The sequence below is a fragment of the Peromyscus eremicus genome, chromosome 16_21, assembly GCF_949786415.1.
Source record: "Peromyscus eremicus chromosome 16_21, PerEre_H2_v1, whole genome shotgun sequence".
Lineage (NCBI taxonomy): Eukaryota > Metazoa > Chordata > Mammalia > Rodentia > Cricetidae > Peromyscus > Peromyscus eremicus.
The window spans coordinates 4,033,611-4,061,411 of record NC_081432.1 but is presented as its reverse complement, the minus strand read 5'-3'; the positions used below and the strand labels follow the sequence as shown (position 1 = coordinate 4,061,411).

Below are 27,801 nucleotides of genomic sequence, written 5' to 3'. Positions count from 1 at the left end.
GTCCTGCTGGCTGGGAATTTTTTCCATAACGCTATTCATTGCTGACATGACCTCTCTTACCCTTGTATGCCTTACACCACACTGACCTGGGGATATGGCCCCATGCTCTGAAGCTATCCTGCACAGTCCTGCCCCCACGCTGAGAGGCCCTGCTGAGGTCCTGAGAAGTACATGGGGGAAAGTGTGTGCCTGTGTCTCTGAGGTCTGAGCATGTGCCAAGGTTACACCAAGAGCATGCTCAGAACATTAGCTGTCTGTCTGCCCTGTGTGAAAGGTCATCTGTAGGAGGGGCTCACTTACAACCCTCTGGCTTGCTGCAGACTCCTGTTGGTGTCTTGTGCTGAATTCATCTGCCAGTTGTGGTGTTTAGTTGGGACTTAAAGGGGCTTGGACAGGGCCTTGATCAAGGAGGGTGGGAGGGAGCTGATTCCTGGCTTAGTGTGGGGCTTGGTACTCTGTGGCATTGCCTGTGTTGAAACGTAGCCAAGATGTGAAATTAAAAATAGTACTTCTCTTTATTTAAAAACTAATAAATACTCGAACTTTGAAAAGTTTTTGCTCTTCACTCCACTTAAGGAATATATGTGATAACCTGAGTCACCAATATTCAAGACTTTTTGGGTATCAGGTGGTGAACTTTAAATTTTACATGTATCTAATTTGCATTTGTCCCCCAGTGTTGACACACAGATCCCAACTCAGTGTGGGTGATGGAGTCGTGGACTCTCTCAGACCTCTGGGACAGGAATGGCCTCCCAGGGTAGGGGCGCAATGGGTAGAAGCAGCACCATGGGATTTGAGTCCAGAGACAGCTTGCTCTCTTTGTGGGTCAAGCTTGTAGACAAACACTGCTGCTTGTTGCCTGGCTTAGAGCAATTCTAGAGTCCTGTCTGCACACACAGAGGAAACGTAATCCCAAGCCACATTGTTTTGGAGCAGCTCTGCTTGAGCACGCAGCCATGGTGCTCTGCTGGGAACCTCACTCGGCAGTGTGCTGGCTGGGCTGCTGTTTTGATAACCGGCCCCCAAAGGCCAATTTTGATTGTTCTTGGAGTCACTGGGTCAAGAAAGTGAACTGTGCTGACATTCACTGACAAGCCAGCTCGGAAAAGCCCCACTATAGTCAGGGTCTGGTGCTTTCCTGGGCCCCAGGAGTAGGGCTGGTGTTTTTCCCTCCTGGCACAGTCGGTGTGCTGGCTGTGGCTGCTGGCATAGTTGGAGACCTTGTGATAGATTGGTTAGGGCCACAGCCTTTAATTTGGTGAAGAAGGTCGAGAGAAGAAAGTAAAAAGAAATCCAGCCCATCATCGAACAGATTCCTGTGCTCAGTCTCTGGCTCCAGTAAATTTGCATGTCCTAAGATTCTGTTGCTGCTGAAATACCCATTAGAGTCCACCATACTGGGGTAGAAAAAGATAGCATAGAGTGTTTTTAAAATTTCTTTTAAAGATTTATTTATTTATTATGTTTACAATGTCTGTCTGCATATATTCCTACACCCCAGAAGAGGACACCAGATCTCATTGTAGATGGCTGTGAGCCGTCATGTGGTTGCTGGGAATTGAACTCAGGACCTCTGGAAGAGCTGCTGTTGCTCTTAACCTCTGAGCCATTTCTCCAGTCCCCCGAGTGTTTTTAAATTAAAACAAAAACAAAAACTTGCTTTTGTCTGTTTATGATTTTAGACATTGGAGAAACACCAGTGAGGTCATGTGATCTCTTTAAAGCCAGGAATTAACTCTGTGCATACATGATAGAACAGGCCAGAGGCCAGAGGCCAGGCACAGTTTAACCCAGAGTAATGCTTATAATCTCAGCATTTGGGAGGCTAAAGCAGGTTAAGGCTAGCCTGGGCTCCATAGTCTTTTTCTGAGGGCTGGGGAGAGAAACGAATCAGCCATGTTATATTTTCTGTAGTGTTCCAGACTCTGCAGCCAGTCTAACAAGAGTCCTGACAGTTTCAACAGGGGTGCTCCGGCCCTGTCAGTGCTGTGTGGAGAAAGCTCCGTCCCCGTCCAGGAGGCCGCTGAAAGCCTAGAATCTGGGTACAGAGGACTTCTGTCCTCTGCCTTGTGCTGCACAGTCCTGAGAACAGGGAGGCCACTAGAGGTCTTGCTTCCTGCAGCCCTAGGGACCGTGGTGGGTTACTGTGCCCAGGAGTGGGTCAGAGTGGTTGTGTACAGCTGTTACATAGCCAGGTTCCTTAGTGGAAAAGAAATACTGTGTGTGCATTAGGAGCTGGCCTTCGAGCCTCTGGGCTTGCTGAGGAGGAAAGGCCAGCTCTCAGGAAAGCTTGCAGCTGCCCCTCTGTCCTACCCTTTCTCGTCCCTGCATTCTCACTGGAGGCTGGTTCTGCAGCTCAGCTGGGCGGGGCCTGCGATCACCCTGTTGTGTGTTTGGCATGCTGTCCTTCATTCATTTCTCATTTCTGTCCCATGCTGGCACACGCCTAGAGTCCCATCTTCATCTTAAAAATAGCTCAGCCTGAACCACATGCCCCTCCCGGGTCACAGAAAGGCCTGAAGGAGCACTGTGATCCCCCCCACACACAAACATACACACACAGGGTTTCTCTGTGTAGCTTTCGCTGTCCTGGAACTCACTCTGTAGACCATGCTGCCTCTGCCTCCCGAGTGCTGAGACTAAAGGCGTGTGCCATCACTCCCAGCTAAGCAATGTGGTTTGTGTTGCAGTGGGCTGATTTTGCTATTTTTGAAGTGTACTCTCAGTGTGCCCTAGTTGAGATAAGATTTAGAATTAAAGGGGAAATACCTGAAGAATTTTTTTTCAAGGAAAAGGAGAAATGGCTATAACTGACAGTGCTTCCGACTGCGTTTCAGAAAACAGTCCTCTTCTTGACAAAGCGGGGTGGGGACAGGATGGGGCAGCCGGACAGCGTGAGGGTGCAGGGAAGCCATTTGGCTCTTTGGAAAGGTACTTCTGCCTGCTGCCGAGAGCGGGGTCTGCTCTCTCCTCCACCTATGTGGAGCCTGTTTCTCTGTGCAGTGATGGCCCAGCAGTGACCCACCTGTCATTTGCAGTGTGCAGAAGCGGAGCCCAGTGTCCAGGGAGCTCTGTTTGCCCATCACAGTATAACACTGAGACAGGTTGACTGCCGTCTGAGGATGCTCCTTACTCTGGGCCCCCAGATCCCCTTCCCCACTCTCCGCAGCTTTGTGCTGTGACCGGGGTATTTCGCTAGCCCAGAGACTTGTTAGCCGAGTACTGGAAGGATCTAAGAAGCTTGATCAAGGGCCCGAGAGTGATGCCTGGCCTTCCCGGGGCAGCCAGCTTGTCCTGACCCCTTCCGTCTCACTTGTGATGTTTGGGTACACTCCTTGAGTTGAGTCCAGCGGTTTGGCTGTCTGTGACATGAAGCTTTGTTAGAGTTGTTCTGTCCCCATACCGTGATGACTCGGGGAGCATTAGCTTGTCTTAGATATTGGTGCATGCCCTAGGAAGGAGAGTACAGTAGGAAGACTGTTCTTTCACAGGCCAGAGGGCCTCTGCTGGGAAGGAGGAAGTCGTGGTGAGGGGCCCTCTGCAAGGTGAAGTCACTGCTTCTCCTTCCCTTGTGGTCAGTTGTCAACCCAGGTTTTTCATCACTTAACGAAGAACCAGTTTTGAGCCCTAACACTTATCTGACTTATTAGACAACACTGGAAAAGGCCCCATATTTTATTTATTTTGTTTTTTCCAGACAGGGTTTCTCTGTGTAGTTCTGGCTGTCCTGGAACTTTCTTTGTAGACAAGGCTGTCCTTAAACTCACAGAGGCCTGCCCATGCCTCCTGAGTGCTGGGATTAAGGGCAAGCATCGCTGTTCCTGTTCAGAGCAGTCTTTCTAACCGAGTAGGGAAAAGGATGAGGGGCCTCAGTCTGGCTGTTGGGCCTTCGGGCTCCTATGAAGTGGTTGCTCACAGTAAATCTGTTTGCCTGCAAACTCCTGCTGGCCATTTCTTCATTTGAGCTGTGACTCTGGCTCTTTGGCCCTGAGTTAAGCAATCTCCTAAGTCGGTAATGGATCAATAGCCTCTCTCCTCCTATGTACAGTGAGAAGCTCTTGAGGGATAACTGAGCCTTGGTTATCAGTCCCTCTGGGATGGAGAGACGCACCATTTATGAGAAGACAGTAGTGTGGGTTATTCTTTGCCTATAGTTTAAGAGACCTGACTTTCCCATGGGAAAGCCAGGAACAGGACAGGACCACCCAGGAGCAGGTCTGGGGTGAGGCTTGAGAGAACACTGATGAGGAAGCCTTTCCAGAGAGCCAGAGGCCATGTCCTCCTGAGAGAGGGAGGGTAGACTTCCAGACTGCAGCCCACAGACAGTCTGTACCTGTGGCTGTGAGCCTTGGTCTCAGAACTTGTCAAGGGGCTTCTAAGAACCATAACAGAGGGCTGAGGAGGTGGCTCCGTTGGTTGAATGCTTGCCCGGCATGCATACGGCCCTGGGTTCTGTCCCCAGTACTGAAAAGCAAAAACCTGCGTAGCTTAGGTTCTTGGGCCTCAGCAAACAGACGTGGTGTGCTCTGTAGAAGAGCAGAATGTGGTTCTCCTAGTGAGAGAGCTCACTGGGCCGGTCTGTTGTAAAAGAACGGCCCGTGGGATGGTTCTGTGTATGTTGGCTGTGTTCCCCTGTTCTTGGGGTCTGAACACTTGCAGCTGGTAATAATCAAAGAAAAGGGTGGTGGTTCGAAGTAACATTTTAGTTAGCACAGACGGCTCCCAGTTGGGTGACTGCTTAAAGAAGTCGGAGCACTTGAAGGTGTCAGAAGCCACTGTGAAATGAAAGCCAACTGCTGCCCTACCTGCCTCGTTGAGGCCAAGCAGGAGCATCTTGTGTCTGCCTTTCTGGCTCTGCCTGGCTCAGGGATCTTGCCTTCTTCCCGTCCAGAACTCCGTGGGGATGGATCTGAGGTAGCAAGGCCCTCATTCTGGGTGGTGACTGCTGCTACAGAACCTGCCTCCACCACAGGTACAGCCCTGCTCCACTCAGCAGCAGAGGTTATGGTGGCCAGGACACTCCATCTAGAAGATGACCTGATGTGCTTCTCCTGGTGTGTGTGCTGTCCACACGTGCTCTCCTCATCCAGGGGGCCCACCAGAGGGGGGCAAAGTTGCCAAGACACGCAGAGTTTGGCTGTTTTTGTCCTGTTAGACCTTTTAGCTAAGGTGGAATGGTCAAGTTTAGCAGCGTCTCCAAAGCTGAGACAGAGTGAGGCCAGGTACCCAGGGTTTCATAGGTTACGCAGGGTATGGCCGACATACCAAGGGTGATGCCAGGTGAGCTGGAGGAGAGAAGGAAGGTTGGTGTAGACCTGGAGCTCTTACACTTGTCATGAGAGTGGGGACGTGGGTGATGGCACCCTTCCTCTGAGCGGAGTGGGATCGGGCCCAGAGCTCCACAGCCTGCAGGGCATGATCGTGGTTTCCATTTTCCCCGACAGCCTTGCCTGGCACTTCATGGCAAGTCCAGCGTTTCTTGCTTACTCCTGCCACCAACCCAGCCTGGCCCCTGTCCAGTGTCCTTACAGCTCTGCTGAGGAGGTCTTGGCAGTGATCTCAGGCACTGTGAGAAATGGAATCCTCTCCTGAAAAAGCAGGAAGCTGAGTTTTCCTCTTCATTTCTGGATGCAGTGTTCTCCAGTTCTCATACCTCTCCCTGGGCTGCAGAGGAGAGGAGCAAAGGTTGGCACTAGGCAGGGACCCTCTTCACAGCAGTCGGGAAGGAGCCCTGCGCGAGTCTCATGCTGACCCCTCCCCTGGTCCAGAGAGCGCTTTGGCGTTTGCCTGCCACCCCCAGCCCACCCCTCCACAGCCCACCTTTGTGAGTGCACCCTCGCTCTGCTGACCAGCCTGCTTTCTGCTGAGCTGGCCCGAGCCATGCAGCAAGGACACTGGAACTGTAGACTGTAAGCTAGTGTCAACCAATAAAGCCGGTATTTGACACGTCTGTCTGTCTGTCTGTCTGTCGCGCCTGGTCTCTTCTTTCCCCGGGGCTTCCTGGAGTCCTTTTTGCCATCTTTTTAAAAACGTTATTGTTTTTGTTATTATTATGGTGGAAGGGAATGCACACGCATGTGACACCGAGTCACCTGACCAGTCCTGTGTTAATCCTTTGATTTCATGTGCTGGTGTATCTCCCCACCCCACCCCCGCCCCTTACAGGGATCTTGGAAATAGTTCTGGAGGTCAAAGGTGGCCATGAAATGACCATTCAGAGAATTGGAGAAGGTAGGAGGAGCCAGAGCGGCTGGGGTCTGTGTTGGTTTCCTCCTGTCTGCATTGCTGAAGGCAGTGGACGCCAGTGCTCCCCACCCAGCCAGGACAGGGAGCACGGCAGAGTGGCTGTCCTTTGGGTGGGGTGGAGTGAAGGACAGGATTTAAAGGCAGAAGGCAACAAAACAGGTTGGCAGTGTCAGAGGTGAAATAACATTCAGCAAGCTATGTCCTCCTGGCCCCAATGCGGAAAAGGGCCTTCATTGTTTGCCTTTTGAGATGAGGGTGACCTCAAACTCAGATTCTCCTGCCTCAGCCTCCCAAATTCCAGGTTTATGGTCAGACCACCATACTGAGCTTGAAGAGCAGTTTTATTCTAATGAGCAACAGTATAGTGAGGTCAGTTTGTAGAAAACCACACACACACACACACACACACACACACACACACACACACACACACCCCTAAATAAAACCAGGCTGGAGAATAATGACCTCATACACATGGTGCATTCCTGAACCAGTGAGGATCCTGTGGCAGCTGCCCCTGAAGAATGTCCTGAGAGCTGGGGAGGAGCCTGGAAGCTGCACCATGTGGACTAGGGAGAAGGCCTACGAACAGATGGGACAGCACGCCATGGTCAGATAAATGTGGCCCACCCCCCCCAAAAAAAAAGACTGGTCAGTGGAAGTGAGGCTTCCAGGACGGAGTCAGGAGAGCCTGGAGCAGAGGCTGATGTGAATGCCAAGCTGGTCAGTGGTCAGCATCCCCACTGTCCGTGGCAGAAGGGCGGTCTCTGAGAGGTAATGATGAACCTCACCGTGATGGTGCGTGTTGCATCCTCAGTCACCCTGCTCCTGAGTTCAGATCTGTATGCTTCAGTTGTCCCTTCCTCCTCCATTTTGTACGTGTAGAGGCCAGAGGTCAGCACTGGACCTTCCTCCATCATGCTCTACCATTTTTTTTTTTCATTTTATTTTTTTAAATTTGATTTTGTGTGTATTGGATTTTTGCCTTCGTGTAAGTCTGTGTGAGGGATCCTGGGGTTACAGACAGTTGTGAGCTGCCATATGGGTGCTAGGAATTGAACCTGGGGCCCTCTGGAAGAGCAGCCAGTGCTCTTAACTCCTAAGCCATCTCTCCAGCCTTCATTTTATTTTTGAGATTATAATTGTATCATTTCTCTCTACCCTCTAAATCCTTCCAAATGCCCTTCCTTGCTCCCTTTCAAATTACCACCTGTTTTTTTTTTTGTTGTTTTTTTTTGGGTTTTTTTTGTTTTGTTTTGTTTTTTTTTTTTGGTTTTTTTTCCCCATTTTTCCTGACAGGGTTTCTCTGTGTAGCTTTTGGAGCCTGTCCTGGTACTCATTTGTAGCCCAGGCTGGCCTCAAACTCACAGAAATCTACCTGCCTCTGCCTCCTGAGTGCTGGAATTTAAAGGCGTGCGCCACCACCGCCCGGCTCTGCCTTGTGTGTTTTTTTTTTTTTAACCGAGCCTCTCTAAACCTGGAGCTTACTGATTCAACTAGACTGGGTGGGTGGCCGGCAAGTCCTGGAGATTCTCCTGTCTCCACCTTCCCAGCACTCAGATTACAGGCATGTACCACGGTGCCTAACTCTTACGTGCGCACCAGGGATCAAGTGTGGCGTGGTTGTGCTGCAGGACCATCTCCCAGTACCTGTTTTCTTTGTTTTTGAGACAGGATCTTGTGTCACAGGCTGGCCTTGAACTCGTTATCCTCTTGCCTCAGCCTCCTTAGCTGGCATCACATTGTGAATCCCTGGCCTAGCTCCTCTCCCCCTGTCAGAGGGATGAGCCATCTGTCCTGTGGTTGTACTTGGGGTTTAAAAAAAGACTTCCTCTGACCCACATTACAGTGATCACCATGGGCCAGTCAGCAGGCTGCCTAGGACTCTCCTGTTCCATCAGTCACTGAGATCATTCTCAGCGTAAATGCAAAGTGTAGGGTTGTCTTCCTGCAGATTGATCTAGCAATCTCCAGGATTTGTCTCTAGAAAAGAGAGAAACATTAAAAGGCTCACAGAGAAGCCTGGGTTATGGGAGGGAAGTCACCCCCAAAGATAAAGCAGTATGGCTCCTGACACGGGCAGGCTCTGTATTCATGTCTCCATTTTATTTTATTTTATAATTTAATTTTACATATCAGCCACGGATTCCCTTGTTCTCCCCCCTCCCGTCCCCCCCCCCACACCTTACCCCCAGTCCACCCCCCATTCCCATCTCCTCCAGGGCAAAGACGCCCCTGGGGATTGAGATCAACCTGGTAGATTCAGTCAAGGCAGGTCCAGTCCCCTCCTCCCAGGCTGAGCCAAGTGTCCCTGTATAAGCCCCAGGTTTCAAACAGCCAACTCATGTAATGAGCACAGGACCCGGTCCCACTACCTGGACGCCTCCCAAACAGATCAAGCTAATCAACTGTCTCAATTATCCAGAGGGCCTGATCCAGTTGGGGGCTCCTCAGCTATTGGTTCATAGTTCATGTGTTTCCATTCGTTTGGCTACTTGTCCCTGTGCTTTATCCAACCTTGGTCTCAACAATTCTCGCTCATACAAACCCTCCTCATGCCTCCATCTGTTGACATTCGGCATGGTAGCTCTGCTCACCCATGTCCAAGTTTGGTTTCCATCCCCAAAGATCTGATTATTGTGCCTGGAAAAGCCCGTTTTTAGAAACCACGGCCTTTCTGGTTTCAGGCCAATTTGGCTTGTGAAGGATTTGTTTTCTCGTCATGGTCTTATGACACCCAGCTAATACCTCAGCATCTGAGGCCACAGCCACGAGCCCCCATGTCCAGCGTCCTGAATACCAGCCTTGTACGAAACACGGGGCACACAGTCCTTATGCAGGCACCTGTTAGGGTGACAGATGGTAATTGGAGAGAGCAAGCCATGGGAATCAGGACAGGAGGGTGGGTGTGGGAAAGGCAGGCTGCTGGTGTGGCGGAGCTGTGAGCTCAGGAGTCAGACCAGGGTGCAGCCCTGCTGTTGATGGCCTCTGTGATTTTGGACCATTTACCAACCCCATTTACTGTATTCATAAGCAAAACGTGTGTGGCACCAGAGCTGGGGGGTACTACGGTGTGATTATGAAATATCCCCACAGATTGATAAAAACCCAGGGCCCAAGCTAGTGGCCCAAAGCTAGTGCTTTGGGAGGATCTGGAAAAAACCTGGAAACGGGGAACAGAGGCAGGAGGGTCTCAAGTTTGAGGCCAGCCTGGGCTACATAGAGAATTGCAGGTCAGTATGGGCTATGAAGCAAGGCCCCATCTCGTACACACCCAAAAGAACAGAGCAACTAAAAACCATGTTAGGTGGCAAGTTCGTGAAATTATTTTCCTTGGGCCAAGCAGGACTGAGCCAGCCTGTCACTCATGTGCCACTGATTACCCTTCTGAAGATCATAGATGGCAGCCCTTCCAGTGGCCGCTTGTGTGTCTCCCGGCTTCACCGCTCCTTACCCACCCTCCGGTGGCTGTGGGGACACCTTTGTTCCTATTGGGCCTTTCAGGGTGAAGCCCGCCTCCTTTGGCTGCTCAATCCCTTCAGTGGCCTGGGCTCTGGCCACCTGGTTGATGCCTTGCCGTTCCGTGTCCCGGGACTCCTGCACTTCTCCAGGTGCACTGGGCTCCAGTGCAGTGCTCCTGCCGCCGACATGTCAATGCCCCACTTCGGGAACCCTCTCAGATCTTTGCCTCTAAACTGGACTGTGTCCCCTTGGACATGACCCCATTCTGAAGGTGCTTTCAGAGAACAGCGTCCCTCCCCATAGCTGAATGTTGCAAAGTTGGTTCTTGGGAAATTTGGGCTAGAGAATACAAAGCCAAATGGCATCGTTTTTTTTATTTGTTTTTTTTCTTCCGAGACAGGGTTTCTCTGTGTAGCCCTGGCTGTCCTGAAACTCATTCTATAGACCAGGCTGGCCTCAAACTCAGAGATCCACCTGCCTCTGCCTCCTGGAGTCCTGGGATTAAAGGTGTGCTGCGCCGCCGCCGCCGCCGCCGCCGCCGCCGCCGCCGCCGCCACCACCACCACCACCACCACTGGGCACCAAATGGTATCTTGAAAACGCAGTAGATGGGATATGTGCCCAGCAACAGTCACCCTATCCCTCTTTGTGCCTCCCAGTACGTACGTAGACCGTGTACACACACACACACACACACACACACACACACACACACACACACAGCTTTCCCAGCACCTTGGTGCAGAACAAGCTGCCCTGGGAGAAGGGAGGAGACTGGAGTAAGAGGCCTCCACTATGGGAGGATGGAGCAGGGTTGGGGTAAGGACACCACAGACATATGCAGCCTCCTTAGCTGGAGGAACTGGGGCAACATGGCTACAAGCCCAGGGGTAGATAGATGTCCAGACCACATACATGGGCTTTAGCCCACCGACCCTTTACCCCCAGAGTGGGGTAAAGACCTGAAGCTAACCCTTGTGCCTAGACCGTACTATTCCCCAGCAGGGCTACAATTTGCTCAGTGTTTTGTAATATTGGAGCTCCTAACTCTAAAACAACAGATGATAGGATGAAGGGGTAGCCAGCCAGACATGGATGCACACACTGGGAATTGATTCAGGAAGATCAGGTGTTCAAGGCCATCTTTGGCCTCATAATGAGTTTGAGGCTAGCCTGGGCTACATGCAATCCTAATTTCATTTTGTTTCTGTTTTCTGTTTGTTTGCTTTTTGAGACAGGGTTTCTCTGTGTCACTTTGGTGCCTGTCCTGGAATTCACTCTGTAGCCCAGGCTGGCCTCGAACTCACAGAGATCCTCCTGCCTCTGCTTCCCAAGTGCTGGGATTAAAGGTATATATATGCCACCGAACCTGGCTTTTTATTGTTACTAGAACATTTTGTGGGCTGGTTGTGGTAGTGCAGTGCCACCATGGGCACACACACACACACACACACACACACACACACACACCCTGTGCTATATAGACTAAGACCTGTCTCGAAAAGCCTATATTCCTCGACCTTCTTTGTCTTAATTTTTCAAACATGAAACACAGGTCTAATTTGTGATGCTCTTCTTTCAGTTCTGGGCAGTTTAGAGTTAAAGATATTTTTTATTGGGTTTGGGGATTTAGCTTAGTAGAGGCCCTGGGTTCGGTCCTCAGCTCTAAAAAAAAAAAAAAAAAAATATTTTTTATTATGAGGTGGTTTATTTTCCTGCTTCTTTGCAATACCTCCAATTTTTTGTTTTGTTTACTTATTTGAGACAGGGTTTCTCTATGTTGCCCTGGCTGTCCTGGAACTCTATGTAGACCAAGCTAGCTTCAAACTCCCAGAGATCCACCTGCCTCTGCCTCTGCCTCCTGAAAGCTGGGGACTAAATATGTATGCCAACATGCCCGGCTCCTCCAAGTATTTTTAAATGGTTTTGGGGGGCTGCTGGGGATGATGGAACACAGGACCTCACGTACGCTAAGAAAGTACCACGTACTGAGCTTCAGCCCCGGCCCCTAAAGCGCATGTAAGGGATGCCGAGCACTCAGCACCTCTGCCTTCCTGGCCTGGGCCTTGCCGAGCTTTGTTGTGGAGTGCAGTGATGTCTCCTGGTAACAGCCCAGCCTTCCTGGCTTTCTGGTTTATTTGGCAAGTATGGTACAAAAGGGCACAGAGTGGGTAGGGCCTTGAATGTGGTCATACAAATCCCAACACTGACCTCAGATGGCAGCCTGGGTAGGGAGCAGGGCTGGGATGTCCCTCAGTGGCAGGGTGCTCATGGGAGGTACCTGCAGCATGCATCAGGCCTGGTTTGATCCTTAGCAACACCACACGCATTGTGCTGGCTAGCTTTGTGACAGCTTGACCCAGGCTAAAGTCATCTGAGAGGAGGGAGCCTCAACTAAGAAAATACCTTCATAAGATCAGGTCATAGGCCAGGCAGTGGTGGCACACACCTTTAATCCCAGCACTCAGGAGGCAGAGGCAGATGGAACTCTGTGGGTTCGAGGCCAGCCTGGTCTACAGAACAAGTTCCAGGACAGCCAGGGCTACACAGAAAAATCTTGTCTTGAAAAACCAACCAAGCAAGCAAACAAAAAGATCAGGTTATAGGCAAGCCTGCAGGGCATTTTCTTCATTAGTGATTGATGGGGGAGGGCCCAGCCCATTGTGGGTGGTGCCATCCCTGGGCTGGTGGTCCTGGGTTCTACAAGAAAGCAGGCTGAACAATCCATGAGGAGCAAGCCAGTAAACAGCACCCCTCCATGGCCTCTGCATCAGCTCCTGCCTCCAGGTTCCTGCCCTGTGCGAGTTCCTGTTCTGACTTCCTTCAATGATGAACAGTGATATGGAAGTGTAAGCTGAATAAACCCTTTCCTCCCCACCTTGTTTTTTGGTCATGGTGTTTCATCATAGCAATAGAAACCCTAACTAAGACACACACACACACACAACAATTTAAAATTGTAAATGCAGCTCTGGAGCAACTGCCAGCACAGAGCTGTCCAGGAAGAGACTCAATGGCCACCACATTCCATGTCCTTTGCCAGGGACTGTCCAACACACTGCTCAGGGCCTCAGGCTGCTCCCCTGCCCTTCCTAGCTTATCAGGGTTTCTGTCCTAGGAATGAGGCCAGGTCCTGAGACCCTGGCCCTTTGCACACACTCACAAACTAGCTTTCCAGACATCTGGATGTTTAACTGCAGCTGGGCATTGTGAGGCATGGCTATAATCATAGCATTCTGTAGGTGGATGCAGAAGGCTGGAGATTTTGAGGCTAACAGCCTCAGTGAAACCTCCCAAGGATCGACAAACTGGGTATGTGGGCGACCAAGGGGGCCTCTAATCTCATGCTCTGACATCCTTGAGGGTCTGACAGAAGCCTAAGGTGTCTTGTCTCTTTGCTGAAGGTGGCAGCAGATGCCTGGGACCTCCAGACTAAGGGATTTCTTTGAGTCTTTCCCTTTGCTTGATCATCCCCAGTTGGGGTGGTGTCTGAGGCAAGAGCTTGTCCAGGTTCCCATCTACCCCATGCTTCCCTGTTGGGTCAGGCCTCTGCGCTGGACCTGCCCTCCTCATGCAGTCTTCTCTAGAAGGGAGGGTCAGAGGAAATCCAGGCCCAGCCAGCCAGAGCAACTCACTCACAAAACCCTTGCCAGGCAGGAAGTAGGAAGTGAACCTACTTCTGGGCACCCTATAGCTGCCCTTGGGGTTCCTCTGCAAGAATAGGGCACCTAGCCGGGCGGTGGTGGTTCACACCTTTAATCCCAGCACTCGGGAGGCAGAGCCAGGCAGATCTCTGTGAGTTTGAGGCCAACCTGGTCTACAGAGTGAGATCCAGGACAGGCACCAAAAACTACACAGAGAAACCTTGTCTTGAAAAAACCAAAAAAAAAAAAAAAAAAAAAGAAAAAAAGAAAAAAAACCAACCAAAAAAAAAAAACAAAACAAACAAAACAAGGCACCTAGGCTGTCCCTTGTCCTCATTACCACCTGATGATCCAGGAGGCTTCAGCCTGTTTGACTGCCACTAGTTTTAGATGGCTTCTAACCCAGGCTGGAGTCTTCCAATCACCTGCCACTCTGAGTGGGGCAAGAGGTCTAATGCAGAACTGTATGCATACATACATAAACTGTAATACAGAATAAGTGTAGGTTCGCACACAGTAAACACTGTTGGTGTGATGGCAGAGGCCTTTAATCCCAAAGCTGGCAGGTGGAAAGGAGGTGGGGGAGAGGGAGATGAGAAGGAGGGAGGGAGGGGAGAAGTGGTGTGAGAGGGAGAAGGAGAGCTAGCTCTGCTGGTAGAATGCTTGGCTAGCATTCCGGAAGCCTGTAGTTCCAGCATTCAGGTGGTGACCTGAAGGCAAGAGGATCAGGAGTTCAAGACTAGCCTGGGATGCATGAGACAGATGGTGCTAATCTCCCTGGGCATGGCGACACATGCCCACCCAGCATCTGGGAGGCTCATAAAAAGCACATGGTTGTCCTGAGCTACACAGCGAGTTTCAAGCCAGCCAGAGATGATACATAGTGAGATTTTGTCACAGATCACCCCCCAAAGAAAGTTGAATCCCATCCATTTTTAAAAAGATTTGATTTCTATGTGTTTTGTCTGTACCACCTGCTTGTTCGCGGAGGTTAGAAGAGGGCGTTGGATCCTCTGGAAATGGTTGTGTGCCTCTCCTGGGTGCTGGGAACCTAACTGGGGTCCTCTGTAAGAGCGGTACGTGCTCTTAACCCCTGAGCCATCTCTCCAGCCCAAACTTAATCTTACTCAGATTTCTCCAATCTGAGTAACTTTAATGATCAGACCATGACAGTATGGACCCAAGCTTACCAAGGTGCCCGTGACCCAAACAAGTGGCACCTCGCGGCTCTACCCGTTTCCCCCGCTCAGCCAGAAAGAGCTCAGAGGAGCTTAACATTCGCGCTACAGGATGTGCGGACTCCAGTCCCACGCCATCATTTCAGCTTCACACCACCTGCTTCGCAGACGTGGGGACACCCGGACACAGCTCTGCACGCCAGCTCTCGCAGAAACCGGGTCACCGGGATTCTGCCGTGACCACAGGGCGCCTGGGTGCAGCCCGCAAAGCGCGCCGCCCGGCAACCTTCCCTCTGCGCGGCCCTCTGCCGCCCCCTGCCGCCGTGGCGTAGACACTGCAGGCCCGCCCACCCGCCTCCGGATTGGCCACTACAAGTCTCGGGCACCGAGGCCCCGCCTCCTCTCCGGGTCCTTTGATCACGCGCCGGAGGGCTCTTCCGGGGCTGGAGCCAACCCACGGTGTTGCTGTCAGGGCTGCACGGCGGGAGGTAAGGCATGGCCGGGCTGGATGGGCTGCAGCGCGCCAGCACCCGGCAGCTCGGGGTGCCGGGGTTCTAAGGTGCCCAGGCGGGCAGCGACCCCTCGGCATGCTCCAGGTCCTCCCTACCCCAAGCCCCGAGCCTCCCAGCGCCGTGGGAACCACCTTCTGCCAGCCGTGGCAGGCCAGCATCCTAAGATCGGCCTCATACCCTTCCGGCTTTGGCCCCTTCGGCCTGAGGCTCGCGACTGGAAACTGGTAGAACTGGCCCACGGATCTGGGGCAGTTAGCCCGTACCTCTTCCGGGACAGGAACTTGGGCCATCTCAGTGCCGCCGCCCCAGGATTATCTTGTTTCTGTCGATGGGGGCCATCCTTTCCACCTCTGCCTGTCAGCCCTGGCAGGGAGGGGAGGGACGTGGGAGGAGCCCCGGGTGTACTAGAGGCAGGTGACATCATCTGGAAGATAATGTCCATCTCTACCGTGTCCACACTAGTACCTGAGACCGATGCTGAGGACTGTGTCTAACGCTACATCAGGGACAAGGAGGGTGTAGAACCCAGGCCTGAAGCTTAGGAGCCTGTAGCGTGGGGACAGAACCAGGACCCCTTCACCGCGGTGCAGGGCCCTCCTATTTCTCTTCCATTTAGCCTTGCAACTGCAAATGTCTAGCAGGCATCTGAGCTGGGCCACACCCTCATGTGTGCATAAGCGCTGGGCAGGAAGCAGGCTGGCCTGGCTGGGATCTGGGCCCTACCCTTGGTGCTCAGAGCCTTGGATACCTGGGTGTCTCATCATCCCAGTGTTTGGCCTTAAGTGTTCCCCGACTACCAATCCAGCTTCGGGGAGGGATACAAACCTGCTTATCACTATAGGTATAACTGATAACCTCCCTTCTTTCTCCCCAGGGAGCCCAGGGGAGGCGCCCTCCCGAGGCCACCATTGCTCATGCAGACCACTCAGCCATCTGGCTACCGATGTCATGAGTAACACGACAGTGCCCAATGCCCCCCAGGCCAACAGCGACTCCATGGTGGGCTATGTGTTGGGGCCTTTCTTCCTCATCACCCTGGTCGGGGTGGTGGTGGCTGTGGTAAGGAGCCCCCACATCAGTCGTGGCTAAAGCAACTTCTGGGTGGGCCTGGCCTGGTGCCCACAGCATCTCAGCTGTTCTTTAAGGGTGTGGAAGTGGGTCCTCAGGATGGGCCATACTGACCTCCTCCCCAGCTTCCACAGTCCCGTGTCTCTGTTACAGGTAATGTATGTGCAGAAGAAAAAGCGGTGAGTGTCCTAACCCCCACCCCATGCATTCCCCTCTACCCTAGCTTCCCCTTTCCAGGCTTAGTCACTGGAGAGGCCCTCTTATGGCCCAGTAGTACCTCTGGCTTGAGGGAGGGGAGCAGACACCTAATTCAAGCGCAGGGTTGGGGCCTGGGCTGAGCCTTGCCCTCCCATTTCCCAGTGTGGACCGGCTTCGCCATCACCTGCTTCCCATGTACAGCTATGACCCTGCAGAAGAGCTCCATGAGGCTGAGCAGGAGCTGCTGTCTGATGTGGGTGACCCCAAGGTGAGAATTCTGGATCAAGCACCATACTGCAGCTGGAGACCACTCTGCCCTCACTGGACCAGCCAGGTACCTCTAACATGCTTGGCGACAGGGCGGCTGGAGCTGCATGCTCTTCTCTTCCCCACAGGTGGTACATGGCTGGCAGAGCAGCTACCAACACAAGCGAATGCCCCTGCTGGACATCAAGACGTGACTTGCTGTCCACCCAGATAGGTACAGGGATGTGCATTCTAAGAACGCCCTCAGCCAGCCCCAAGCCTACCAAGCACAGATGGGTTTTTCCTTGTAGAGGGGGTGGCTGGGTGACAGCTTTGTTTTCTCTAGTCCGCTTGGACCTAAGAGGCCTCTGGAGTCGTTCCCATGGCGACAGGCCCAGATGTATAGTATCCAGTGTATATATTTTATAAATAAACTTTTGTGGTTCCCAGTTACCCTTGCCGAGTGCGGGTAGGGTCGCTGCTTGTAGCATCTGTTACCCCGATTAGCTTTATGCCCTGCTTGCCCCACACACCAGAAACTCAGTCCAGAAAAGGCTATTTTTTTATTCAAGTAACTGCAAGTAGGAAACCAGAGGGAGCCCCAGGCCGGGACAATACTGGCCACCCCTCCCCCACAGAACAAGGGGAGAAGGCGGGCCTACACCCTTTTCCCATCAAATCGGGCCCCCTCCTCACTCAGCTGCAGCATCCAAGGGGCAGCAGGGCCCCATCTTCCCTGGTGTGGGGTGGTTGGTAACCAGCCTGCTGCGCCCCAGCCCCCCTTCCCCTAGAGTGTCTTGGGGAGAATGCAGGCAGAACGGGAGGATGAACTTTTGGCGCTGGTAGCAGCAATGGTGGGTGTCTAAGAATGAACATTGAACAAAAAAAACAACACAGCTGTCCAGAGGTAGTTTGTGAACAGAGGAAAAGATGGAACCAGAACCTTGGGGGGCAGGGAGGAGCAAATGGGGGGGGGGGCAAGGCTGGCTCCTTAGTGCCCTGCTGGAGGGAGGGAAACAGCCAAGAGTGGGGTGGAGGAGGTGAGTTAGCGCCCCATCTGCCTTAAGTGGATGCCAGAGAATAGGACCCCACCCTGGAGATGGGGTCACTGCAGTGGGTCCCAGGTGAGAACAAGGTGGGTGGGGCCATCACGTCCTACTTCCTGTAGTTCAAGGGGCTTTAGCCAACCTAGTGCAGGGTCTAGGTAAGGTGGAGCAGAAGCGACTGAGAAACCCACCTGTGACAGTTTGGTGGGGCATGCTGGGATCTAAGCATCCCTGCACCGACCGCACCTACTGCTGCCAGGTCAGCCAGTGGGGCTTGTCAGAAGTGAGGTGGGGCTGGGGCCCTTTAAGGCCAGGGAATGCTCCCAGGACCCTCTACAAGAAAGCCAGGAAGAGCAGAGCAGAAGGGACCTGCAAGACAGCCTAGAGAGCGGTGTCTCTAAGGGAGATGCGCGCAGGACAGGCTGCGGCTAAGTGGGAAGTTAGCCTTGTCGGGAGAGGGCAGGTGTGCTGGGGAGGAGGGCACAGGGACTGAGCCAAATCCTGCTCCCGTGGGTGCCGCAGAGCCTGCAGCTGGTGCGGTAGTGTGCAGTGGGGGTGGGGAGGGGCCTGGAAGCGGGGCTTCCAGTCCCAGGGGAAGGCTGCTCCTCTGATGGCCAAGGAGCAGGCGGCACTGTGCGTGGTCACTGCTCCTCCTCCGAGGACTCCTGGGAGATGCCCCCCTCTTCCTCCTTCTCCTGTGGGAGGGCAGAACAACTCTGGGCCTGGCCCTCCTTCTCCGCCAACACCCCTCCCTCCCAGGCTCTCCTCTGCAGAAGGGGATGAGTCAGGGCTGAGTGTGTGGGTGACTCAGCAACCTCCACGCTGCTTTCATTCATAAAAACGAAGGATTTAAAGGGAGGAAAAAAAACCACAGTTGCGCTCTCTCACACAGGCCAGCCCAGGCCCCCAGCCCAGGCCCCCAGCCCAGGCCCCCAGCCCAGGCCTGTGCTGAAGAAGTGGTAAGCTCTCCAGGGAGGAGGCTGAAGGGCAAGAGACAAAAGACAGGGAGCGAGCCACTAGGTGGCATTGGGCAGGTGTGGGGCTGTTGCAGGCAAGGCCTGGGGTAGCCAATGGCTGACCCTGTCTGTGAGCCAGGGCAGGAAGGAAGTGTGTACCCCAGGGGCTCACTCACTGGACCGGAATGTTGGGACACCACAGGGCCCACAGTGCCAGGCAAACTCCAAAACAACTAGCTTCCTGTTACTCATTCCTGGGGTCTAGCCAGCAGGGCCCCCCAGCCCCACCACTAAGGAATGACCTGTCTTGGACAGCTTGGAAACAGGGCGAAGAACACAGCATCCTAGAGGCAGGGGTCCCCCGAAGTAACCCCCACTTAGGAAGGGGCACATAGGACATGCTTCCCTGTCCAGATCTGCGCTTCCTGGTCTTTCCCTGAGCGTCCTAATAAGGGGGGTAATGTGGGACAGGGCACTTTCTGAGGGCCAAAGCACACCTCCCACAGTGGGTACCTGAAATCAGGAATTATTTTCTGGAGACAAGGGATCTTCTAATGCAGAAGATGACCCAAACTCATGTAACAGGTTTCATGCACGCTCACCAACACCCCTGGCCACACTAGGGACATTCTTAACAATGCCCCACCCCCACCCCCCAGGCCCCATAGAGAACCTACCAGTTTCTTGGGTCTGCCCCTTGGTTTCCTCCCTGGAGCTGTGGTAGTTTTCTAGAATCAGAAAAAAACAACTCTAAGTCCAAAGTATTCAACAGACCCCAGAGCCCTGTGTAAGAGGGTGATGGCAGCCCAGGACCACCAGCAGGTCCACCCAAGTCTAGCTGCGGATGACTGGCCAACCCACGCCCCCACATCCAACGTACACACCCCCCTACTCCCTCCTCCACAAGTGACTCAGAGGATATGAGTCGTGTGTTAAAAAAATAATGAAATAAAAACAAAGACAACTTTTTGGAAAGCCCGATGCCCCTGTGACTCTGCCCCCCTGCATGCTTGTGTCCTCAGGATGAACGATGGGGACAGTCCCAGCCCAGAGCTGGCACAGGCCTTCACTCTCACTGTCTTGATTTCTCCAGACCTCCTAACTTGGTTTCCCCCCAGTCTTGGGCACCCCACTTTCTCCACAGACAGCCCCGCCGTGGAGAAGAGCCTCACCCGCGTCTTGGCGGCCCCCTTATTTTTGCTTCCCTTTGGTCGGCCCCGAGGTCTCTTCGGTGTTGGCACTTCACTGGGCTCCTTCTGCAAAGACGTATGGCCGTCAGGGACATGCTAATGGCCCAGCTGTGCCCCTAAGACATTACCCCAGCCTAGGCGTCCACAGAAGCCCTGAGGACTCCAAACTTGCCCGAAGTCGCCAAGCCCCTGGCCCCCACCCTCTCAAGTTTTCAGATCAAAGGAAGATAAGAACCCAGAGGCCTTTGGGAAAGATGTCACCAGAGCAGGGAAGCCGCCGTGGCCTCAACTCTATCATGCTACTGATTTTTGCAAAATGCCCAACGCCGGTCCCACCTGTACATGGTGACGCCGGTCCCACCTGTACATGGTGATGCCAGTCTCACCTGTACATGGAGCGTTGCCGCCTAGCATCGTCAGGTGACTCCAGTCAACAGGAAAGCCAGTGTCCCGCACTGGCCACCATTGCTACTACCACCCCTCCTGTCTCGGACAGGAAAGCCCTCTCCAGGAGACAAGCCACACCCAGACCTGACCTCTGGTCAGCCCAAGGCAGAATAAAAGGTCGTGCTTTACGCCAGGCATGGGGGCTCCCACTTATAATCAATATCAGCACCCAAGAATCTGAGCCAGGAGTACAGTGAATGAGGCCATCCTGGGCCACCAAACTGCCTCAGACAAAACCAAAGCCAGCCTTGGTCCAGCACTCGGATGCAAAGCAGAGGGTGAGGCCGGGTGCTGGCCCCACAGGCCTAGTCCCCCCCCCCCCCCACGCCTGCTCTGGAGACTCACCCACCTCTACTGGAAGACAGCGAGAGATCGAATGCAGAGCCAGGCAGGGGGCACAGCCCACAGCCTGCTGGCCACCCTCCCAGGGACTTCACACAGGGGTTCAATGCCCATACACAGACAAACACCCCCCACCCTTTCTCAGCTGACAGAAATGGAGAGTAAGGATGCAGAAACCCGACAAGTGTGCGATTGTGTTTAAAACTGTGTCCAGCTACAGGCCAGTGGAAGAGCCGGGCTCCTGTCTCCATTCTGGGCAGGGCAAAAATAACCAAATATTTCTAAGGCAGGGCCTGACCTTCCTGACCCTCTTCGGGGTGGATGTTAAGGATGTTAGGACAGGTGGCCCGCCATACTGTGACTCTTGACACCGATTCCTTTGACAGTTCTCCAGGGCCACCTCGAATGCCTTTGGGCAATGAGCGCACAGGGATGGGAGACACGCAGTTGGGTACCCTCCCTAGCCCGAGAGAGGAAAGAAAGCAAGGCTTTTAGTCACCCACCTGACTCCCTACCAGCGCCGTCCCAGGACTCACCGGAGGCTGCTTGCGCGGCCTGCCCCGGCCTCGCTTCTCAGTCCCGTCCTTCTCCTGCTTGGAGGCCAGAGGCTGGCTGGACTTTGAGCTGGACTCGCTCATCTTCCCTCTCTGCGGGGCAGTAAGGGGGACTGGCTGTGATGCTGGGAGACAAAGTGCTGTCAGTTAACACAAGGGCTCCCACCACTGCCCCACCCTACCCGTCACCATCCCAAGGCACACTGCAGGTGCGAAGCCACGGTGGCAGAGAAGGCCCCTCTCCAGCACCCTGCCCGGGGCAAGCTGAGGTGGCTCCTCGCAGCCACCCCCACCCCCAGCCCACCATCCTGCAGGTCCAAGCCTGAGAACTGGAACAAATGCCAGAGCCCATCACACCCCCAAGATCCAGAGGTGGTGGCAGCGGACGGAGGTAGAGGGAGGAGCTGAGGGTGTCCTTGAGTTCCTGGACTTCCTCTGACAGCAACTTGGGGAAGGGCAGATTCTCAAACAGACCCTTCCAAAGCCTGACTCCCCAGGTCCAGGACGACACCCCATGTGCATGCATGCGTGTGTGCGTGCCTGTGTGTGAGCAAGTGAGAGAGCCAGAGCCACAGAGGGCCTGCAGCCTGTACTTAGGGTCAAACAAGACGGCCAGCAATCCTACTTCTTCTAGTCACGACCAAGTTTCAGTCACTGGCCCAGGACACTCCACTCTGTACTTCTGCAGGGACCACACAGCCACGAGGGCAGAAACCGGTGAAGGAACAGGGACCAGGCACCTTCCTTCTGAGTTAACTGAGGTTGCTCCTAGTGCCTATGCTTGCTGGGCAGCGTGCTCTTCTCACCATGCAAGCTGTGCCCCCAACTCTCTTTTCAGATTTTTGAGGCAACTGCTAATTTTGACCCAATGACAGGAAAACATTTTGGAAACTTGTGATTTTGAAAACACTTAACGGTTCCTAATCCTCAAGCATCAAGAGGAGACTCTCCAGATGGTAGAACTCTGCTAATTATTCTATTACAATATCTCAAACTTGAGACCCCTTTAAACAGGGTGGCTGGGCCAGCTCCATTAGTGGCTCGGTCTGTTCTCTAATTACAGGCCGTGATTAGAATCTTACATTGCACCACAGGTCTCCTTCAAACCAAACATCAAAATTAATCAGCTAAATGAGCGCTGACCTCACAGAGGTCTGCCGGAGGCCCTTCAGAGGGGGGTCACGGGGGAAAGCCAGTCCCAATCGCGAGACCATGGGCCCAGCTTGCCTGGAGATCCTGGCCAGTCTCCCTGGACACGGTTAATGCCACCTGGTGCCTCTCCAATCCTTACCGTTAGGGACTCTTTAAACCACCTGCTCCCCCGCCCCCCACTGAATTAAGAGTTCAGAGTCGCTGTCCAGTGAGGTCAAGAAAACACTCATCTCTTCCACCTGTTTCTGAACATCAGGGAGGTGGCTTGCACAAGCCACACTTAGGGTCTCCAGCCCGTCTTCTCACAAGGGTGCACACACTGTGGCCCTTCAATGTTTACAGAACTATGCGGGAATAACCAGCGGAATAATATCCTGGCAGGTCCATGGCTAGTTTTTTTTTTTTTTTTCAATAGCTCAGAAAAGACCCAGGAGTGGCCCAAGGTCACACAGCAACTTGGTAAAATGGAGTGGGTCCTTGCGGAGTGCTTACAAACCGACACTTTGTTTACTGAGGAGAAGCAGGTTAAGGCCCTGGCGCCCTCTCCTCCAGACTGAGGGTGCCTCCGCCAGTGTCCCGGCCTGGCGGTTGTAGGCCGGCGGTCTAAGCGCTAGGGCGAGGGGGAGGGGCGCAGGCCCTGCAGGCGCGGGAAACGGCGCACCCCGACCACATGCACCGCCACGCGGGTGCGCCCGGCCCCACTTCCTGCCAGAGGGGGCACCCAAGCCCGCCTTGGGGGCAGGAAACCTGGTGCGAGTTGGAGGAAGAAAACCCCCTCCTCCCAACCCGAAAACCAAAACCCCAGAGGGGGGGAAAAAAAAAAAAACAGAAACGGGGAGTCAAAGGGACTAGTTCTAACAGAACCCAGCAAAGCAGAGGAACCAGTTTGTAGGGGCGGAGGGCAGGCCCGGCCCTGGGGGCTGAAGAGGCGCGGGGCAGGGCCAAAGGTGTGTGTGGGTGAAGCCCCGAAACCCAGGCCCTCACGATCCGGCCTCGTCCACGCAGAGCACTACCCTGGGAAAGGCCGAGGAAAGGCCAGAGAGGAATCGCGGGGCACCGGGCCCCTCCCCCGCACTTCTAGAACTTCCCTGGCTGCGGGGGGTGCTCGCCCACCTCCCGCCGCTGCGCAGCGCGCGCCCCTCCCCGAGGCCGGGCTCGCCGAGCGCGAGGTGCACGGGCGCCGCCGGGTGCTCAAGCGACGCTCGCCGCAGCCGCGCGCCCCCTCCCCCTCCGCGCGTCGTTCCCCCGGGGTCTCCGCACCCCACGGGCGCGCGCGGGACGCCCTCGGCCTGGGGGCCGGAGGACGCGGCGCTGTGCGGAGTACCCACCCCGGCCCCGCCGCCCGGCCGCCCGCGCGTACAGTGCGGCCTCCCCTTTCCCGCGGCCCGCGCCAGCCCGGGGCCTGGGAATAAAGCGGGCAGCGCGCGCTGCAGGCCCCCCGGGCGCGCCGCGGACACTCACCGCGAGCTCGGCAGGCCGCCGGCGGGGCGCGCTCGGGGCTGCCGGGCGCGGCGGGGCTGGGCGCAGGGGACCGGCCTGGGCTGCTCCGCCGCCGCCGCCGCCGCCGCCGCCGCCGGTCGCAAATGCGGATCTGAAACCGGGAGAGAGGGCAGAGGCGCTGAGACCGCTGCGTGCGCGCCGCCCGGGCCCCCGCCGGGGATGTGTGTCACATCCGAGCTGGGGCGAGGGAACACGGACGGATCCCGCTCCCCTGGAGGATGGCGAGGGGCAGGAAGCTGGGCACGGCCCGTGCGCGGCCTCAATAAATAATAATGTGATTAGATTCTAGACCTAGAGGAAAAAAAGAAGCCACCCGAGCGGCGGCGAACTCACGCCTTCTTGGAGCCGCGCCAACACCAGAAATAGCCCCGACTCGGAGTCCCAATTAGAAGAGCGCAGCCCCGGCTCAGGGGAGCTTAAAAAGAGCGACCCAGGGGCAGGGGGGACGGGCCCGCCCGCGCCAGCCGTGTCACCGGGGGGCGGGGCCATGCAAATGAGCCCGGGGATTTAAAAGGGCGGCCAGCCGCCGCTGCCGCCGCGCGCGTGTAGGTTGCCGATGCCGCGGAGGCTGCGCGCGCGGCGTGCGCGGGGGCGCGCGCCGACGGCCCTCGTTTCTCACAGTCCCCGGGCGGGCGGGCAGGCGGGGGAGGAGCCCACGGAGGTGGCAGCCGCCCCTGCCGTCGCCGTGGGGTGCCAGGAGCACACCTCCGGGAGCACATCTCCGGGAGCCGTTGGTGGGCTCCAGCCCCGCGGGGCGTGGGCTGGCGCTGGGGCCTGCGGGGTGGGGGGCGTCCACGCGCGCGCTGCCCCTCTCTGCCCCACGTCGACGACGGCCGCTCCCGAATCCCTCCCGCCCTCCGGCCAGCCCGGGGATGGCATGTGCGTGTCTGCGGGCCACACGGCCCCGTGCAAACACCAGTCGTGCAACTCAAACGTGCAAGTTGGCAGATGCCAACGGTGTAAGTGTAGTAACGGCTGGCACCCAGGTGCTGGCTTCGAGGGAGCCGGGCGATTGGCTGGTTCGCAGGTACACACCGGAGGGAGGAGCCCTGAGGTGACCTGCTGCGCGGTGTTGGGGAGCACGCGGTCCCACTGGTGTGATCCCCCCGCTGGTGTGATCCCCCCGCCGTGACTCAAGAGTTACAAAGGCCAGGGGTGCCTGGAAGCGCCTTGAGGGCAGGGGTTCGAGTTTCCCGCCTCCGGGCGCCTGGCCCAACAAAAGACTTGTTGCTGGGCCCGAGGAGAAAGCCCAAGTGGGAAGATGGCGCGCGGGGGAGCGGGCGCCGGCCGAGAGGAGAGGCGCGGGCCCCGGCCGGCCGCAGCTCCCCACCTCGGTCCCCGAGGCGGCCTTTCCACACCTCTCGTGGTGCAGAGAATTGCAATGCCGGCCCAGTGACACACGACCGTGACTCATAGCTCTGCTCCCCTGCCTCCGCGCTCAGCCCTCTCCTCGGGGGGCGCCCGGGCGGTGGAGGTGGGGACGCGGGGGCCCGGCGTGCGCCCGGCTGGAGGCGGGGTGGGAGCTGGGGTTGGGGGGGGAGGCGGGCCTCCCAAGTTTCAGGAATGCCTCCGGAATGTTTCCGGTGGGGGGTGGGGAGCGCGGCGGGCCCAGCCCCCCACGGGCCGTGGGATGGAGCCCCGGGCGCGGGGCAGCACGTGCTCGGCGGGGGCGGGGCGCGGCGGGCCGGCCCGGGAGGCCCCGGCAGGCGGTGGACCTGTGGCGGGTCCCCGACCGAGGTCCAGGCGACCCTCAACTCCCGAGGTGCCCCTGGAGGGGGGGCAGTCACGGAAGGGCGGGCCCTCGGGTGCAGGGGAGCCTAGGGCGCCGGGGCAGTCTGGGGGAGGAGCGGCTGCCCCTTTGTGTGCAGCCGCCGTGGGGGCGGGGCGGGGTGGAAGCGCGCCGCGCCCTCCATCTTGGTGCCCCGCGCGCAGAGTTGGCTGGAGGGGCACGGAGTGGCGGCGCGCTCCGGGGACCTTCCTGTCGAGGTGGGGTTGAGCAAGCCATCGGCTCCCACCACCACCAGCAGCACATCTCCCCATGACACAGGTCGTTGCCAGCAGCCTAGGCCACGAGGCCCTTGCCGTGGGGTTGAAGGGGGAACAACATGTGGGAATGGTCCTGCAGGCGCCTTCCCCCAACTCAGTGGTGACGCCTCCGTGTGTGACGCCTGTGACCTGTGGCCATCCCTGGGTGAAGACATGGAGAGGAGAAAGGGATAGCCTAACGGAGTGGGCTTTGGGAAATCTTGGCCAGTTGCTTGGCCCACTTCTAGTAAACTGGCGTGATCTTATTTTTCCGATTATTTCTCTTAGTCCTGATTTCCTCACCGCCTTATTTGTTTCTTGTGTGTATTTTTGTAGGCAATTTAAGATCCTCTCTAGAAGGAGGCAGGTATAAGTAAATGTCTACCAAATAAATGCCTTAGTTTGTCCCCCTTCTGGCTTATCCACTCCTGAAACACAAACATTTCTGCCCACTGACTCTGGATTCCATTCCCTTTGTAGTATTAAGATTTAAGCAGAAGAGTGAAGTGGGGGGGTGTGGGGGGAGATAAGGAGTCCTAGCTAACTTCACATCTAGCCAAACAAAGAAGGCATGAGGTTGAAAACCTTTTTTGACTTCCAAGCTCTTGAGGTACAGTGAATGAACAAAGTTCTGTGCGCTTTTGAAGTTTGGACTTGCGGTGGGTACTTAAAGACTTAGTGGGAGCTCCAGGAAGCCGCCTGAGAAGCGGTAGTTAGTGGCCTGAGCAGGCCTTCCTTGGATCTGGAGAGTGGGTGGGACAGGTACCACGGGCCAGGAGGTGGGTGCGTTCTGGGCATGAATCTGAGTTGTCTTCCAGTTTTCTCAAGGACAGTGCAGTGACCTTCAAAGAGCCCAGCTGTGTCCCAGGACAGCCAACTCAGGTTAGAATACAGGGAAGGACTGGTATAGATAGTTCCTCTTAGTTTGGGGCCAGTTGTTCCCTGAAGGGCATGGCATGCTGGTGTACTGTCACCCTACACAAGATAGACCGAAGAGGGAAAGATAAGGCATTGTCTAACTTCCAGACCAAACCCGGATACTTTGAAAGTGGAAAGCCGAGGGGTGGTGTACGCCTTTAATCCCAGCACTCGGGAGGCAGAGCCAGGCAGATCTCTGTGAGTTTGAGGCCAGCCTGGTCTACAGAGCGAGATCCAGGACAGGCACTAAAACTACACAGAGAAACCCTGTCTCAAAAACAAAAAACAAAACAAAACAAAAACAAACCACCACCACCACTCCAAAAAAAGAAAATGGAAAGCCTGGAGTGTGAGGTCCTGGGTTTGCACCTCAAACTTCAATTTAAAGAAGTGACCTGCCAGTCGGTGGTGGTGCACACCTTTAATCCCAGCACTCGGGAGGCAGAGCCTGGCAGATCTCTGTGAGTTCGAGGCCAGCCTGGTCTACAGAGTGAGTTCCAGGACAGGCACCAAAGCTACACAGAGAAACCCTGTCTCGAAAACAACAAAAGTGACTGAGGGCCAGTGTGGAGGCAGAGGCAGGCAGGTCTCCTCGGTTCCAGACAGCCAGGGCTATATAGAAATAGTTCCTGTCTCAGGAAAAGGGGGAAATGAGTGTGGTTATACTTCAAGGGCTGAAGCAGGATGGGTGTTCCTGGCCAAGAAGGAAGATCAGGAAGACCCTGTCTCTAAATAAATACATAAATAATAGAATGTGGAGGTGGGCTTTGACTCCCAGCACCCAGGAGGCCAAGGCAGGTGATTCTGAGTTCAAGGCAGCCTGGTCTACATACTGAGTTCAGCCAGGACTATACAGTGAGACCCTGACTGAGGGAAAAGAAAAAGCTGTAGAAGGCTCAGCTCCGTAAAGGTGCTTGTGGTTAAGCCTGATCACCTGAGTTGCATCCTGGTATCCCAGATGGTAAAAAGGGAGAAACACACTCAAGTTATCTCTTGAGTTTCGCATGTGCCCCCACATATACACGTAAGAGACAAGTAAAAAATGAAAGAACCTTTTATTGATAATTATGTGTGCACTGGGAAACGGAGATGGGAAGATCACAAGTCTGGGAGC

At 55.1% G+C, this 27,801-nt stretch overlaps 2 protein-coding genes across 18 annotated transcripts; one reads left to right on the top strand and one right to left on the bottom strand.

Annotated features, from left to right (window-relative positions):
* Nucleotides 1–14,904: 14,904 nt before the first annotated feature.
* Smim29 (small integral membrane protein 29) lies at nucleotides 14,905–16,894 on the top strand. Of its 3 annotated transcripts, none has more exons than XM_059281913.1 (5): nucleotides 14,905–15,021; nucleotides 15,920–16,104; nucleotides 16,267–16,292; nucleotides 16,474–16,579; nucleotides 16,707–16,894. In XM_059281913.1, the coding sequence occupies exons 2-5, from the start codon at nucleotides 15,994–15,996 to the stop codon at nucleotides 16,770–16,772; spliced, it is 309 nt and encodes a 102-aa protein (XP_059137896.1). In that variant the 5' UTR covers nucleotides 14,905–15,021; nucleotides 15,920–15,993; the 3' UTR covers nucleotides 16,773–16,894. The 3 variants fall into 3 exon arrangements, with proteins under 3 accessions (XP_059137896.1, XP_059137895.1, XP_059137894.1); XM_059281912.1 differs by lacking the exon at nucleotides 14,905–15,021 and adding an exon at nucleotides 15,078–15,363 and having other exon boundaries at nucleotides 15,920–16,044; XM_059281911.1 differs by lacking the exon at nucleotides 14,905–15,021 and adding an exon at nucleotides 15,086–15,363.
* A 772-nt stretch (nucleotides 16,895–17,666) lies between these two features.
* Hmga1 (high mobility group AT-hook 1) lies at nucleotides 17,667–24,210 on the bottom strand. 15 transcript variants are annotated; one of them, XM_059281914.1, is made up of 5 exons: nucleotides 24,078–24,210; nucleotides 21,042–21,185; nucleotides 19,732–19,815; nucleotides 19,237–19,287; nucleotides 17,667–18,298 (listed from the first exon to the last, which is right to left on the bottom strand). In XM_059281914.1, the coding sequence occupies exons 2-5, from the start codon at nucleotides 21,174–21,176 to the stop codon at nucleotides 18,245–18,247; spliced, it is 324 nt and encodes a 107-aa protein (XP_059137897.1). In that variant the 5' UTR covers nucleotides 21,177–21,185; nucleotides 24,078–24,210; the 3' UTR covers nucleotides 17,667–18,244. The 15 variants fall into 15 exon arrangements, with proteins under 15 accessions (XP_059137897.1, XP_059137898.1, XP_059137900.1 ...); XM_059281915.1 differs by having other exon boundaries at nucleotides 21,075–21,185; XM_059281917.1 differs by having other exon boundaries at nucleotides 21,042–21,217; nucleotides 24,078–24,191.
* Nucleotides 24,211–27,801: the final 3,591 nt, after the last annotated feature.